The 13852-nt window shown below is 40.0% G+C and overlaps 1 protein-coding gene across 2 annotated transcripts in view; it reads right to left on the reverse strand.

Moving 5' to 3' along the window:
* LOC140727807 (uncharacterized) overlaps positions 1 to 13852 on the reverse strand; it is an 81236-nt gene that overhangs the window by 25787 nt on the left and 41597 nt on the right. Inside the window, exons 9-12 of one of the 2 annotated variants that reach the window (XM_073045580.1) lie at positions 12347 to 12473; positions 7818 to 7853; positions 6209 to 6357; positions 2863 to 2989 (exon numbers count right to left, since the gene is read on the reverse strand). In XM_073045580.1, the coding sequence (XP_072901681.1) occupies positions 2863 to 2989; positions 6209 to 6357; positions 7818 to 7853; positions 12347 to 12473 (439 nt within the window). Of the gene's footprint in view, positions 1 to 2862; positions 2990 to 6208; positions 6358 to 7817; positions 7854 to 12346; positions 12474 to 13852 lie in introns of those variants that run through there. The other variant, XR_012098931.1, reaches the window with a different exon arrangement.

Here is a 13852-nt window from a genome sequence, read left to right on the forward strand (position 1 = left end):
AGCACAGCAACACCTCTACTTTTATAGAAGTTTACAAAGATTTGGCATGCTATCTAAAACTTTGACAAGATTATATAGATGAGCGTTGGATATTATACATACTGGTTGCATCACGGCCTGGTATGGAAACACCAATGCCCTTGAATGGAAGAGCTTATGAAAAGTAATGGATACAGCTCAGACAATCATGGGTAAAGTACCTCCTACCACAGAGCACATCTACAAGAAGCACTGTCATGGGATTGCAGCATCCATCATCAAGTACCCCCACCATCCAGCCCATGCTCTCTTTTCACTGGTGCCATTCAGAAGGAGATACAGGAGCTTCAGGACTTGCACCACCGGGTTCAGGAACAGGTATTATACTTTAACCATCAGGCTCTTGACCCAATGTGGATATCTTCCATCAACCTCACTCACTCTAACACTGAACTGTCCCACAACTTTTGCACATTGGTTGCTTGTCCTTCTTGTTGTGTGTGGTTTTTCATTGTATTTACTGTGAATGCCCACAAGAAAATGAATCTCAGGGTTGTATATGGTGATATATATTATATATGAAACATACACACATACATAATTTGTTAATGTATTTGCTTTGAACTTTGAATAAAAGTAACTTAAACTCATTATAGAACATGAGTATTGCACAGAGTTTACTTCCTATTCTTATTGCCTCTTGAATTTTAAAGGATTTTTGATCTAATTTGGAGAGCGAGATAATCATAGATGTCTTGAGGCCATACTGGGTAAGGATCAAGTTCCCTTCCTAAAAGACATTACAAATTAACTGGATGGACAGATATGTTATTATATGATATGTTTTGCTGGGCTGGTAATCTAATGGGTTGGCTATGATCTAGAGATGCAAGCTTCAAATATCAAAAAGCCAAATGAGTAACTTAAATTCAATTTATCAAGCAAAATCAGAAATAAAAAGCTAGCAGTGTCTTAAAACATACACGATTCAGAAATATCCTTTTGATAAGAAAATCTACTTTACCCATTTATCTGACTTCATGTCCACAACAATACAATTGATTTGAGAATTAAGGCAGTATTCTCTTCACACCAATTTAATTTATGTAATTGGCAACATTCATATTAGGTATCTAGACCACTAATTTGTTTACGAAAGTTTTTCTATAATATCCTGCTCTTCATTAGTGTTATTCATTAGATCCTCTATCTAATCTCAACCAAAATACAATAGATTTTTTTATTACATGGGACTTCTGCATCATAAGAAAATGATGCCTTCAATTTAGTTGATTTGATTGTGAGACAATTTATTATGTTATACAACTATTTTTCTATCTGGAGATAATGTTTTTTGGAAGAGACATTAAAATTGTTTTAAGTGTGTGTTAAAGATATTTCCAATTGAAAAGAATGGGTTTCCCATCCAAGAGTAACTTCACCAAAAATGTTTGTGAATTGTTCTAGATCTTCCTAAAAATTTCTCAACTCCCCTCCAGCAAACCTCCAGTAAGAATGGAGCTGATCTTCAAACATATATAACTTATGGCACTTACACTCTCGAGCCAAGGTAATTGAGTTGCTATACACAAATGTGGGGTGGAGATACATCTCTACCAAAGGAGATGTAAGGTGCTCCTTCCCTCCACTACCCTGCAAGTCACCTCTGAGGAAGGTGTTGCACCTGCTTAGCCTCCTGATCAGGGTCATGTGAAGCCATTATGAGCAACTGGTGCATATCACAAGTCCTGGTTATGCGACCACTGACGCCAGGCAGACAATCTCTGAAGAGTATTGATAATGGCTGGGGATAATGACACTGCCCAGAAGAAGGCATGGCAAACCACTTTAGCAGAAATATTTGCCAAGAACTATCATGGTCATAAGTGTGTGGAATGGGCTGCTGGCGACGATGGTGGAGGTAGAAACGAGACACCTGGATGGATACATGGAGCTTAGAAAAATAGAGGGCTATGGGTAAACCTAGGTAGTTCTAAGGTAAGGACATGTTCGGTAAAGCTTTGTGGGCCGAAGGGCCTGTATTGTGCAGTAGGTTTTCTATATTTCTATGTTTTAACCCATGTCATATGACATGGCACATAAAAGAAAAATGTACTTGGATAAGTTTGGAGACAATTAAGCAGATGAGAGGTGGGCTTTACACTCAATATTCATAGGACAAAGATTCAATACCAACGTGCTTCCATACTACAACAAAATGGTAAGTGGGATTACTTTTAAGTGGTTCTAATGGTTGTTAGACCAAGGGGTCTAATAAAAGTTCAATACAAGACTCTGGAAAACACTGTATCTTGGGAAATATTATTTTGAAGGCTATGGCAAACTACATCATCAATTCATCAGCAGAGCATACAGTCAACTACGGAAAGGGCTGTTTGAAAATCAAGACTTTGTCCAATACAAAACCTACTGACCCCAGGCAATATTGATCCCAGTCCTCCTGCTTCTAATGCTTGATCACCTACAGAAGAAATCTCAAGGCACTCGAAAAATCCCACCAATTCTGTTTGCAGGTATATTTTAAACTGGTAACAATTTGTTTAAGGATTTTCTCATGTTTACTTAAAATTAATAATTATGTTGTGCACCTCAGCATATTGTCATCTAATGAATCTGGCCAGCTCCTCGTCAAATAAAATGCGTTGGAGACATTGACAGAGACAGAGAGAGAATTTAGCCAAAGAAGGAGAAACATATTTGAATGACCAAAATCTAAAAACGATTCAGGGTATGGCTCAGGTTAACTGAGTTCCCAAGTCAGGGTGAAGTGTAGCAGCAGTACAGAAAAAGAGAGCTAAAGAGAAGAAAACATTTTGGTATTCATTTAATTTATTCAAACCATTTAGAATAATCATAACTCACAGCTAAAATATAGCGCAGTGATTGTACTGTACTGTTAAATCCACCCCATGCCTGCCAGTCCTCATACTCTCCTTCCTCCAGCAGGTACTGATGTCCTTGGTAATATTCTTTTTCATAACAGACCCATCTGGATAGTAAAGAAGAATCAATTAAAATATTGCTTAAAACAATGTGTCAGCGGGGCTGAAATATTTGTTGAAAATCAAAATAATGCACATGATAGTAATCTTTTTATGATATTAGTAATGTTTGGATATAGAGAGTGGTAAGTGCATGGAATGCACTTCTGCAGGTTGTATATAGGCAGATACTTTGGGGACATTGAAGACTGTTAGATAGGCACACATGCTTGAAAGAAAAGTAGAGAGCTATGTGGGAGGGAAGGGTTAGATTGATCTTGGAGTAGGTTAAAAGATTAGTACAACATCGTAGGCCTACACTGTGATGTATTGTTCCATGTTCTTAATTAGTTTGTTAAACTAATCAGCAAAAATAAAAGAACCCTTATGAAATAAGTGATGAAATACAACACATACATATGTTTTTGTATTGAACCACAACAATTAAATAGTTTTACAGCAACTGAACTGCAACATAGTTATATTTAGTGGATTTCCTGTCAGTTATCATTGTTTCATTGCCTTCCATATTTAGACAACTAGTTATATTTGAAATTGAAAGGAAATGAGATGCAAACATCAGTTAACCTAAATTATCAGATGTTGTTTGTTAAAAAATGTTGTATGTTAACCTGGACAAAATTTTAATACATTATGAACCATTCCAATATGGATTTTATCTTTCAATGGTTTGGATATGTTGAAATTTAGACATACCCATATAGACAAAGCCTAGCTACATTTTTAAAATTCTCTGATTCTGACTGAAGGAACTTATTACAAAATACCAAGACACACATTTGTGCTAAATTATTGCTGTGGAATATTGAATATTTGTTTTTAGCTAAATACTTGTGAGGGGTTCAGCACAGATATGTTCCAATGAGACAGGGAAAGGATGGTAGGGTACAGGAACAATGGTGTACAAAGACTGTTGTAAATCTAGTCAAGAAAAGAAGAGCTTACGAAATGTTCAAAAAACTAGGTAATGATGGAGATTTAGAAGATTATAAGGAGCTTAAGAATGAAATTAGGAGAGCCAGAAGGGACCATGAGAAGGCCTTGGCGGGCAGGATTAAGGAAAACCTCAAGGCATTCCACAAGTATGTGAAGAGCAAGAGGATAAGACGTGAGAGAATAGGATCAATCAAGTGTGACAATGGAAAAGAGTGTATGGAACCAGAGGAAATAGCGGAGGTACTTAATGAATACTTTGCTTCAGTATTCACTGCAGAAGAGGATCTTGACCCTTGTAGGGATGATTTGCAGCAGACTGAAAAGTTTGAGCATATAAATATTAAGGAAGAGGATGTGCTGGAGCTTTTGGAAAACATCAAGTTGGATAAGTTACCGGGACTGGATGGGATATACCCCAGGCTACTGTGGGAGGCGAGGGAGGAGATTGCTGAGCCTCTGGCGATGATCTTTGCATCATCAATGAGGATGGGAGAGGTTCTAAAGGATTGGAAGGTTGTGGATTTTGTTCCCTTATTCAAGAAAAGGAGTAGGGATAGTCCAGGAAGTTATAGACCAGTGAGTCTTACTTCAGTGGTTTGTAAGTTGATGGAGAAGATCCAGAAAGGCAGGATTTATGAACATTTGGAGAGGCATAATATGATTAGGAATAGTCAGCATGGCTTTGTCAAAGGCAGGTCGTGCCTTATGAGCCTGATTGAATGTTTTGAGGATGTGACCAAACACATTGATGAAGGTAGAGCCACAGGTGTAGTGTGCATGGATTTCAGCAAGGCATTTGCTAAGGTAACCCATGCAAGGTTTATTGAGAAAGTAAGGAGGCATGGGATCAAAAGGGACATTGCTTTGTGGATCCAGAACTGGCTTGTCCACAGAAGGCAAAGAGTGGTTGTAGATGGGTCGTATTCTGCATGGAGGCTGGTGACCAGCAGTGTGCCTCAGGGATCTGTTCTGGGACTCCTACTCTTTGTGATCTTTATAAATAACCTGGATGAGGAAGTGGAGGGATGGGTTAGTAAATTTGCTGATAACAAAGGTTTGGGGTGTTGTGGATAGTGTGGAGGGCTGTCAGGGTTTACAGTGGGACATTGATAGGATGCAAAACTGGGCTGAGAAGTGGCAAATGGAGTTCAACCCAGATAAGTGTTAGGTTGTTCATCTTGGTCAAATATGATGGCAGTGTGGAGGATCAGAGGGATCTTGGGGTCCGAGTCCATAAGACACTCAAAGCTGTTATGCAGGTTGACTCTGTGGTTAACAAGGCATTCGGTGCATTGACCTTCAACTGTGGGATTGAGTTTAAGAGCTGAGAGGTAATGTTGCAGCTATACAAGACCCTGGTCAGACCCCATTTGGAGGACTGTGCTCAGTTCTGGTCGCCTCACTATAGGAAGGATGTGAAAACCATAGAAAGGGTGCAGAGATTTACAAGGATGTTGCCTGGATTGGGGAGCATGCCTTGAGAGTAGGTTGAGTGAACTCGGCCTTTTCTCCTTGGAGTGACGGAGGATGTGAGGTGACTTGATAGAGGTGTACAAGATAATGCGAAGCATTGATCATGTGGATAGTCAGAGGCTTTTTCCCCAGGGCTGAAATGGCTAACGCAAGAGGGCATAGTTTTAAGGTGCTTGGATGTAGGTACAGAGGAGATGTCAGGGTTAAGTTTTTAAAAAAACCGCAGAGAGTGGTGAGTGCATGGAATGGGCTGCCAGTAGCAGTAGTGGAGGCAGAAACTATAGGGTCTTTTAAGAGATTCCTGGTTGGATACATGGAGCTTTGAAAAATAGAGTGCTATGGGTAAGCCTAGGTAGTTCTAAGGTAAAGACATGTTCGGCACAGCTTTGTGGGCCGAAGGGCCTGTATTGTGCTGTAGGTTTTCTATGTTTCTATGAGTTGGGTGAAACTCCCAATTAATATGGGCAGAAGAATGACTGTTCAACAATGCCAAAATGATGAATCAAGAAAATTTTCAAACCATAAAAGTGTATTAAGTTTTTATTATTCTATCAAATATACAGCTATTTGGGACAGTTGCATATGAGAAGCCCTAAGGCTCCTCCAGATCACTGATTGGTCATTGATACTTCCATTAGTTATGGACACACAAATAAAACTACTTAGAAGAATTTAAAAAAAGAACAAGTCAGATAAAATTCAAAGCGTTTTTAAGTTATTTAGTTTTTAAAAAAGTAACATATGCAGCATTTTTTTTCATTAAACCTGTTGATCATAACTTAGTAATTAATACTCACAATCCACGAATTACACGTATTGAGCCTGTTCCTCTAACATTATCCATATTTTCATCTGTAGTTTTATTCAAAAGGCTGTTCAAATCTGGTACGTCTTTACAAATTTCCTGAAAATGCCCATTGAACTTTTCTTTTTCAAATATTACAATCTAGGATAAGAGATAATTTACTACAGTTAGCATCATTTAGGAAGATTAATTCAAGAGCAATACAGATGGCTCCTTTGTACTTTTCTTCACAATAATTAAAATCAGAAATACTACTTTTACTGATAGGATCTGTTTAACAAAGAGTTCTTGAAAAAAAATTAGGAATACAAAGATAGTACAATTAAAATGAACAAAAAAAAACACACCAAATTAAAACAGAAGGTACGTAGGGTACCCAGCATCTGTGGAGAAACAAATTTAACATTTCTGGTAAATGATCCTTCATCAAAGCTTTACCAGTTCTGATGAAAAGTTGTTAACCTGAAACATTAACTGTTTCTCTGTCCATTGATGCTATCTGCCCTGCTTTTTTCCCCCACCACTTCGTGTTTATGTTAGATTCGCAGGATCTACAGGTTTTTGATTTACAGTAAATAACAAATTTGAGATGGCAATGAACCAAGTAGATACTGGTCCACTGGATTATAAAGAATATTGAAACATCTGCCCTAATATTGACCAGACTAGATTGAGATCAATACAAATGACCTTCTGTTTATATCCAGACTTTATCTATATTTATCTTCTGGTTTGAATTATAGGGAAAAAATCACTCATCCAAACTTACTGATTTAACAATAAACTCTTCATTGACTTCACTGCCATTTAATAACCAGTTTTTGTTTTCATCTGCTATCATATTTAAAAGTCCAATCAGTTGTGTTTTTGTAATATTAGTTCTAAATAAGTTTAAGTTCATTATCCTTTGAGTTTGCACACACACAACCAAACAAAAGAATGTTCCTCTGGACCACAAAGCACCCATCTATCACACACAGCAGATAACACAAAATATTATCACAAATAAGTTAATAAAATATAATTCAAAGTGCACAAGGTGCACAAGTACCAGCTTCTGTCCTTCTGTCAGGGCTCATCTTGAAGTGGATAAGAGTCAACTTATCTGGACTCTTGGCGTCCCATATGCTCCAAAGGATTTTATTACCACTGTGCAGTTCTATTACCAAATTGAATAAAACTCAGGCACATTCAGTAATACTGTGTGCTGACCAAATTGAAAAGCAATGAACAGAAAAAATTTGAGCTTGTATTCAGTCCTCAGTGGCATTTATTTTATGTGTAACAGTTACGTGCACAGAATAAAAAGAAAGTACAAGGCAGGATTTGCTCTCATCTGTTCGCTGCTTCGAAATCAGCAGCGACTTACAATACACTGAAGTACTACTTGATTTTGCAAATGTGATTTAGTAATAGACTTCTGTACAGTCAGTAAGATCCAAACCCATTAAACATGTCTGAAAGAACCAGAATTGATTTCTTATGCACGGTTTTATTTGTTTCAGTAGCAATAAATGTCAAGAAGTCATTGAAACAAAACAACTTGTATTGTGGTATTCAAGTAATCTGTGTAACTAATCTTAGCATCCATACATACATACCCTGGGAGACATAGGGTGTTCCACTTTTAGTCCACCCTAAATAAAAATAAGAAAAAGTACTCTGATTTTCTTAAATAAAATAGTCAAGAATAACAATTCCTTGCATTTCTGGTTAGATGCTAATTGCATTTCATTTGGCTTTGTATCTGTACTTGGCACAACGACAATAAAGTTGAATCTAAATCTAAATCTAACAAGCAGGGACTAAGCTGTGAAAAGTCTATGAAGCCCATAGTATCATATTTCTGCAATTTATAATCTATTTCCAAACTATCTCTGTGCAACACAATGTGGATAATCTACCTGAGTGAGGCACAGCTGTATACCAGTGTTATCTAAAATCCAAACTCCTTTCGTTACAGAACTATTCAAAATGCACTTATCCTGTTGCTTTTCCATCAATATTATATGTTCAGTAAATTAAAATAAAAGACATCTGGAGGTTTAGTTTACCACTTCTTTAGGAAAAAACAAATTGTTTTTTAACATCCTTCTCCAGTTATATTCAACTAGGACAGCATTTTCTTTAGACTGGAATTGTTTTCTGTGATGTATTTATTAAAGGTAATAAATTTTGTATAATATTTGTTAAGGATATAATTCCCTTTCTGATTAAACATACCAAAATAGCATGAATATGAACTGAAACACTCCTTATATTTTCTATTTTAAAAATACAATTTACAAATCACCTTTGCACCTGTAAAGAAGAATGACCAACATGAACTGAGCTAATTTGTTAGACATTCTGCCTTTCTAGAATCAATAAACTTAGAAGCAAGTGTAAAATGAATGATAAGTGGACTTATTTTTGTTGATGTCACTTTAAAGGAGGAATGATTGACTTAATTTAGAGTCAAAGAGAAACACAGTTGGAAATAGGTCTAACTTGTCCATGCCGACAATGTTGTCTACCAATCTAGTCCTAGTAGTTGCTTGTGATATCCCTCTAGACCCCTCCTATCCATTCATTTAATCAAATGTCTTTTAAAGGTTGTTATTGTAACTGCCTTAACCATTTTCCCTGGCAACTCATTCCACATACACACCATCCTCTGCATAAAGAAGTTTCCCCTCAAATCCCTTTTAAATCTCTTACCTCTCAGTTTAAACCTATGCCCTCTAGTTTTTAGTTCCTCTTCCTTGGAAAATAGACTGTTTGTTCACCCTGTCTATATCCTTCATAATTTTATACACTTTTGTAAGGCCACCCCCTCAATCTCCTATATTCCAAGGAATAAAATCTTACCTTGTCTAACTTTTCCCAATATGCTGACAAGCCGTGTACATAATAACAACACACACAAAATTCTGGTGGAACACAGCAGGCCAGGCAGCATCTATAGAGAGAAGCACTGTCGACGTTTCGGGCCGAGACCCTTTGTCAGGACTAACCGAAAGGAAAGATAGTAAGATTTTTTGGATTCTAGACCTAACCAATTCCCCTCTACCACCACTCTCCTCTGTCTAGCGGAATTAGTTCTTACTCTCAATAATTTTTCCATTGGCTCCTCACACTTCCTCCAGACCAAGGGTGTAGCCATGGGCACCCGTATGGGTCCCAGTTATGCCTGCCTTTTTGTTGGCTTTGTGGAACAGTCCATGTTCCAAGTCTATACGGGTATCCATCCCCCTCTTTTCCTTCGCTATAGCAACGACTGCATTGGCGCTGTCTCTTGCACACATGCTGAGCTCGTCGACTTCATTAACTTTGCCTCCAACTTTCACCTGACCCTCAAATTTACCTGGTCCATTTCCGACACCTCCCTTCCCTTTCTTGATCTTTCTGTCTCCATCTCTGGAGACTGCCTATCTACTGATATCTACTATAAGCCTACAGACTCTCACAGCTACCTGGACTATTCCTCTTCCCACCCTGTCTCTTGCAAAAATCTATCCCCTTCTCACAATTCCTCCGTCTCTGCCGCATCTGCTCTCAGGATGAGGCTTTTCATTCCAGGACAAAGGAGATGTCTTCCTTTTTTAAACAAAGGGGCTTCCCTTCGTCTGCCATCAACTCTGCTCTCAAACGCATCTCTCCCATTTCCCGCACATCTGCCCTCACCCCATCCACCTGTCACCCCACTCGGGATAGGGTTCCCCTTGTCCTTACCTACCACCCCACCAGCCTCCAGATCCAACATATAATTCTCCGTAACTTCCGCCACCTCCAACGGGATCCCACTACCAAACACATTTTTCCCTCCCCCCCCCCCTTTCTGCTTTTCACAGGGATCGTTCCCTACGCGAGTCCCTTGTCCACTCGTCCCCCCCCAACCCTTCCCACCGATCTCCCTCCTGGCACTTATCCTTGTAAATGGAACAAGTGCTACACCTGCCCTTACACTTCCTCCCTCACCACCATTCAGGGCCCCAGACAGTCCTTCCAGGTGAGGCGACACTTCACCTGTGAGTCGGCTGGTGTGGTATACTGCGTCTGGTGCTCCCGGTGTGGCCTTTTATATATTGGTGAGACCTGACGCAGACTGAGAGACCGTTTCGCTGAACACCTACGCTCGGTCCGCCAGAAAAAGCAGGATCTCCCAGTGGCTACACTTTTTAATTCCACGTCCCATTCCCATTCTGGTATGTCTATCCATGGCCTCCTCTGCTGTCAAAATGAATTCAAACTCAGGTTGGAGGAACAACACCTTATATACCGGCTGGGTAGCCTCCAACCTGATGGCATGAACATTGACTTCTCTAACTTCCGTTAATGCCCCTCCTCCCCTTCTTACCCCATCCCTGACATATTTAGTTGTTTGCCTGTTCTCCATCTCCCTCTGGTGCTCCCCCCACTCCTTTCTTTCTCCTGAGGCCTCCTGTCCCCTGATCCTTTCCCTTCTCCAGCTCTGTATCACTTTTGCCAATCACCTTTCCGGCTCTTAGCTTCATCCCAACCCCTCCGGTCTTCTCCTATCATTTCGCATTTCCCCCTCCCCCCACTACTTTCAAATCTCTTACTACCTTTCCTTTCGGTTAGTCCTGACGAAGGGTCTCGGCCCGAAACGTCGACAGCGTTTCTCCCTATAGATGCTGCCTGGCCTGCTGTGTTCCACCAGCATTTTGTGTGTGTTGTTGTTTGAATTTCCAGCATCTGCAGATTTCCTCGTGTTTAGTGTACATAATACTCCAAGTGCAGCCTCAGCAGTGACTTGTATGACTGACTTCTTCACCAATGTTCATTTGTGATGCTGCTGTCAGCAAATTACTGTATGTACTTGTCCTCTTAGATCCTTCCATTTCAGGGTGTGACAATTCATTGTCTAAGCACGACCCTAGTTTGACTTCAAAAATGCAACACTCAGCACTTACCTCAATTGAAAGCCATTTTCCAAGTGTCTACTTAACTAGCGATCAAGATTCCCTTGTAATTTTTGATTAACCTTCTTCACCATCTATGAGGGGTGATTGATAAGGTAGAAGGAGTCAATTTTAGGAAACCTAGCACATTTATTTTTCCTACATTTACACACTTAGTCCAGCGGTCGTGGAGCATACGGATCCCTTCTTTGTAGAAGTCAGCCTCTTGGACCTCCAGAAGTGGTCCACAGCAGGGGTGATTGATAAGTTCATGGCCTAAGGTAGAAGGAGATGAGTTATTAACTTCAAACTTTCTGCATTTTCACTCAAAGAGCTGAACTGCACGTGCACGTAACGAGAGCTGTATAACTAATCTCCTTCTACCTTAGGCCACAAACTTATTAATCACTCCTCTGTGGACCACCTGGAGGTCCAAGATGCTCTTGTTACGTGCACGTGCAGTTCAACTCTGAGTGATAACGCAGAAAGTTTGAAGTTAATAACTCATCTCCTTCTACCTTAGGCCACAAACTTATCAATCACCCCTGCTGTGAATCACTTCTACAAAGAAGGGATCCGTATGCTCCACGACCGCTGGACTAAGCGTGTACATGCAGGAGGGGACTATGTTGAAAAATAAATGTGCTAGGTTTTCTAAAATTGACTCCTTCTGCCTTAGGCCACGAACTTATCAATCACCCCTCGTATTTTAGTATCACCTACAAACTTACTAACCATGCTTTTTATATTCACATCCAAATGGTTTATATAAATAATGAACAATAAAGATCCCAACACTGATCCCTGTAGCACACCACGAGTCACAGGCTCCAGTCCAAAAAAAACAACCTTTGACACGTACTCTTAGCTACCTGCCATCAGGTCAATTATGTACCCAATTAACTCTCTCTCTCTGCATCCCATGCAATCTAACCTTCCATTGGGACGTTATCGAAGGCAGAGATCTACAGTCTAAACTGGAACCTGAAGTGTTCCCTTTAGGTTCTTTAGTAACCTCTGTGCCTTCACAGACAGGCTCACATCTCAATTTAATTTATAATTCAACCCACTATGTTACTGATTGCTGATACAGATAATGAAATGAAGTACTAAATACTGGACTTGGGCCAACATCTTTAAACACAAAGGTGAAAATACTATCAAGCAAAATGAGCTAAAACAGATTAAATACCCATTTTATAAAACTCAAAAAAAAATTTCCTCACCATTTTCAGAGGCCGGAGTGACTTAATATCATTGGATTTTTCTTCAGTTGATATTGGAATTGGCTTGCTACTGGCTTCTAGCAGGGTATAAGGGCCACAGAAATTTATCTTATTATAGGCAAGCCAACTAATAAAAGAAACATTTTGAAAACATATGTTAATGGAAAACTGGGTGAAAAAGTCTTCAGAAATTATATAAAACACTACTTTATAATAGTCAAACATAAAAATGTATTTGCCTATCTTATATTTTAGAAACAAACACAAGTATCAGAAGTTGTGATCTTGTAGTTCATGCATGAGTAAATGTGTTTGCTATGTCCCAAAAGACAGAAGTTTGTATTAAAGCTTAAAATCTTAGCATACTAAATCCTAATCCAATTATTAGACATTGTAGAATTTTTTAAACATGTATACTTCCACTTTCAGTGTTTCCCTTTGCCTAAGAAATGCATGGATTATCTCTCATTGTTTTCTTTGAACAGGGGCCAGCGCGCAGGCGCGGGAAGCGTCAGAGGCATTGGCGGCAGCGGAAGGCAGGCTGAGCACCACTAAATGCAGTGAATTCTTTCTCCTTGCATGGAGTTTTTTCTTATTTTGTAAACCATAAAAGAGAAATAGGGTCTAGCAGAGCGGCCATTATTGGAGTGGCAGCTACAGTCAGAGTGGGAACTTAGAGGCTTCGATGAGAAGGATAGGTTTTCCTTTCGTTATTGCTGGTTTGGTCTCGGTTGCCTGTAGTAGAGTGCAGGCAGGATGGCAGATATAGTAGTGGAATGCCCCTCCTGTAGGATGGGCAAATTCATGAAGCCTGATGGTATCCCTGATGACTACACCTGTGGTAAGTGTAGCCAACCCCAGCTCCTAAAAGAGTGCATTAAGGAGCTGGAGCTGGAGCTAGATGAACTAAAGATCATCCAGGAGGCAGAGTAATTGATAGATAAGACTTTTGAGCAGATGGTTACACCCAGAGTGCAGAATTCACGAAATATACACTGTGAGAGGTAAAGGGACAAATAAGTCAGTGCAGGGTCCCCCAAATGGCCATGGGCCCCCAAGGCCATCCCCCAGTGGATACTGCTGAGGGAAATGACCAATCTGGGCAAGGCAGCAGCAGCCAGACCAATAGCACTGTGGTCGGCTCTGAGCCTCCGAAGGGTAGGGTGAAGTCAGGCGGAGTGATAGTCATAGGGGATTCGATGGCTAGGGGGACGGATAGGAAATTCTGCAGCAGCAAAAGAGATGCCAGGATAGTGTGCTGCCTCCCGGGTGCTAGGGTTCAGGATGTCTCTGAGCGGTTACAGAATATTCTTGAAGGGGAGGGTGAGCAGCTAGAGGTCGTGGTACATATTGGTATCAATGACATAGGTAGGAGAGGGGTAGGAGGTCCTGCGCGTAAGTTTAGGGAGTTGAAGAGCAGGACCTCCAAGATGGTAATCTCCAGATTACTCTCAGTGCAATGAGCTAGTGAAGGTCAGAACAGGAAGATAGTGCAGATGAGTGGCT

This window comes from Hemitrygon akajei, chromosome 5 (genome assembly GCF_048418815.1).
Source record: "Hemitrygon akajei chromosome 5, sHemAka1.3, whole genome shotgun sequence".
NCBI classification, from domain to species: Eukaryota; Metazoa; Chordata; class Chondrichthyes; order Myliobatiformes; family Dasyatidae; genus Hemitrygon; species Hemitrygon akajei.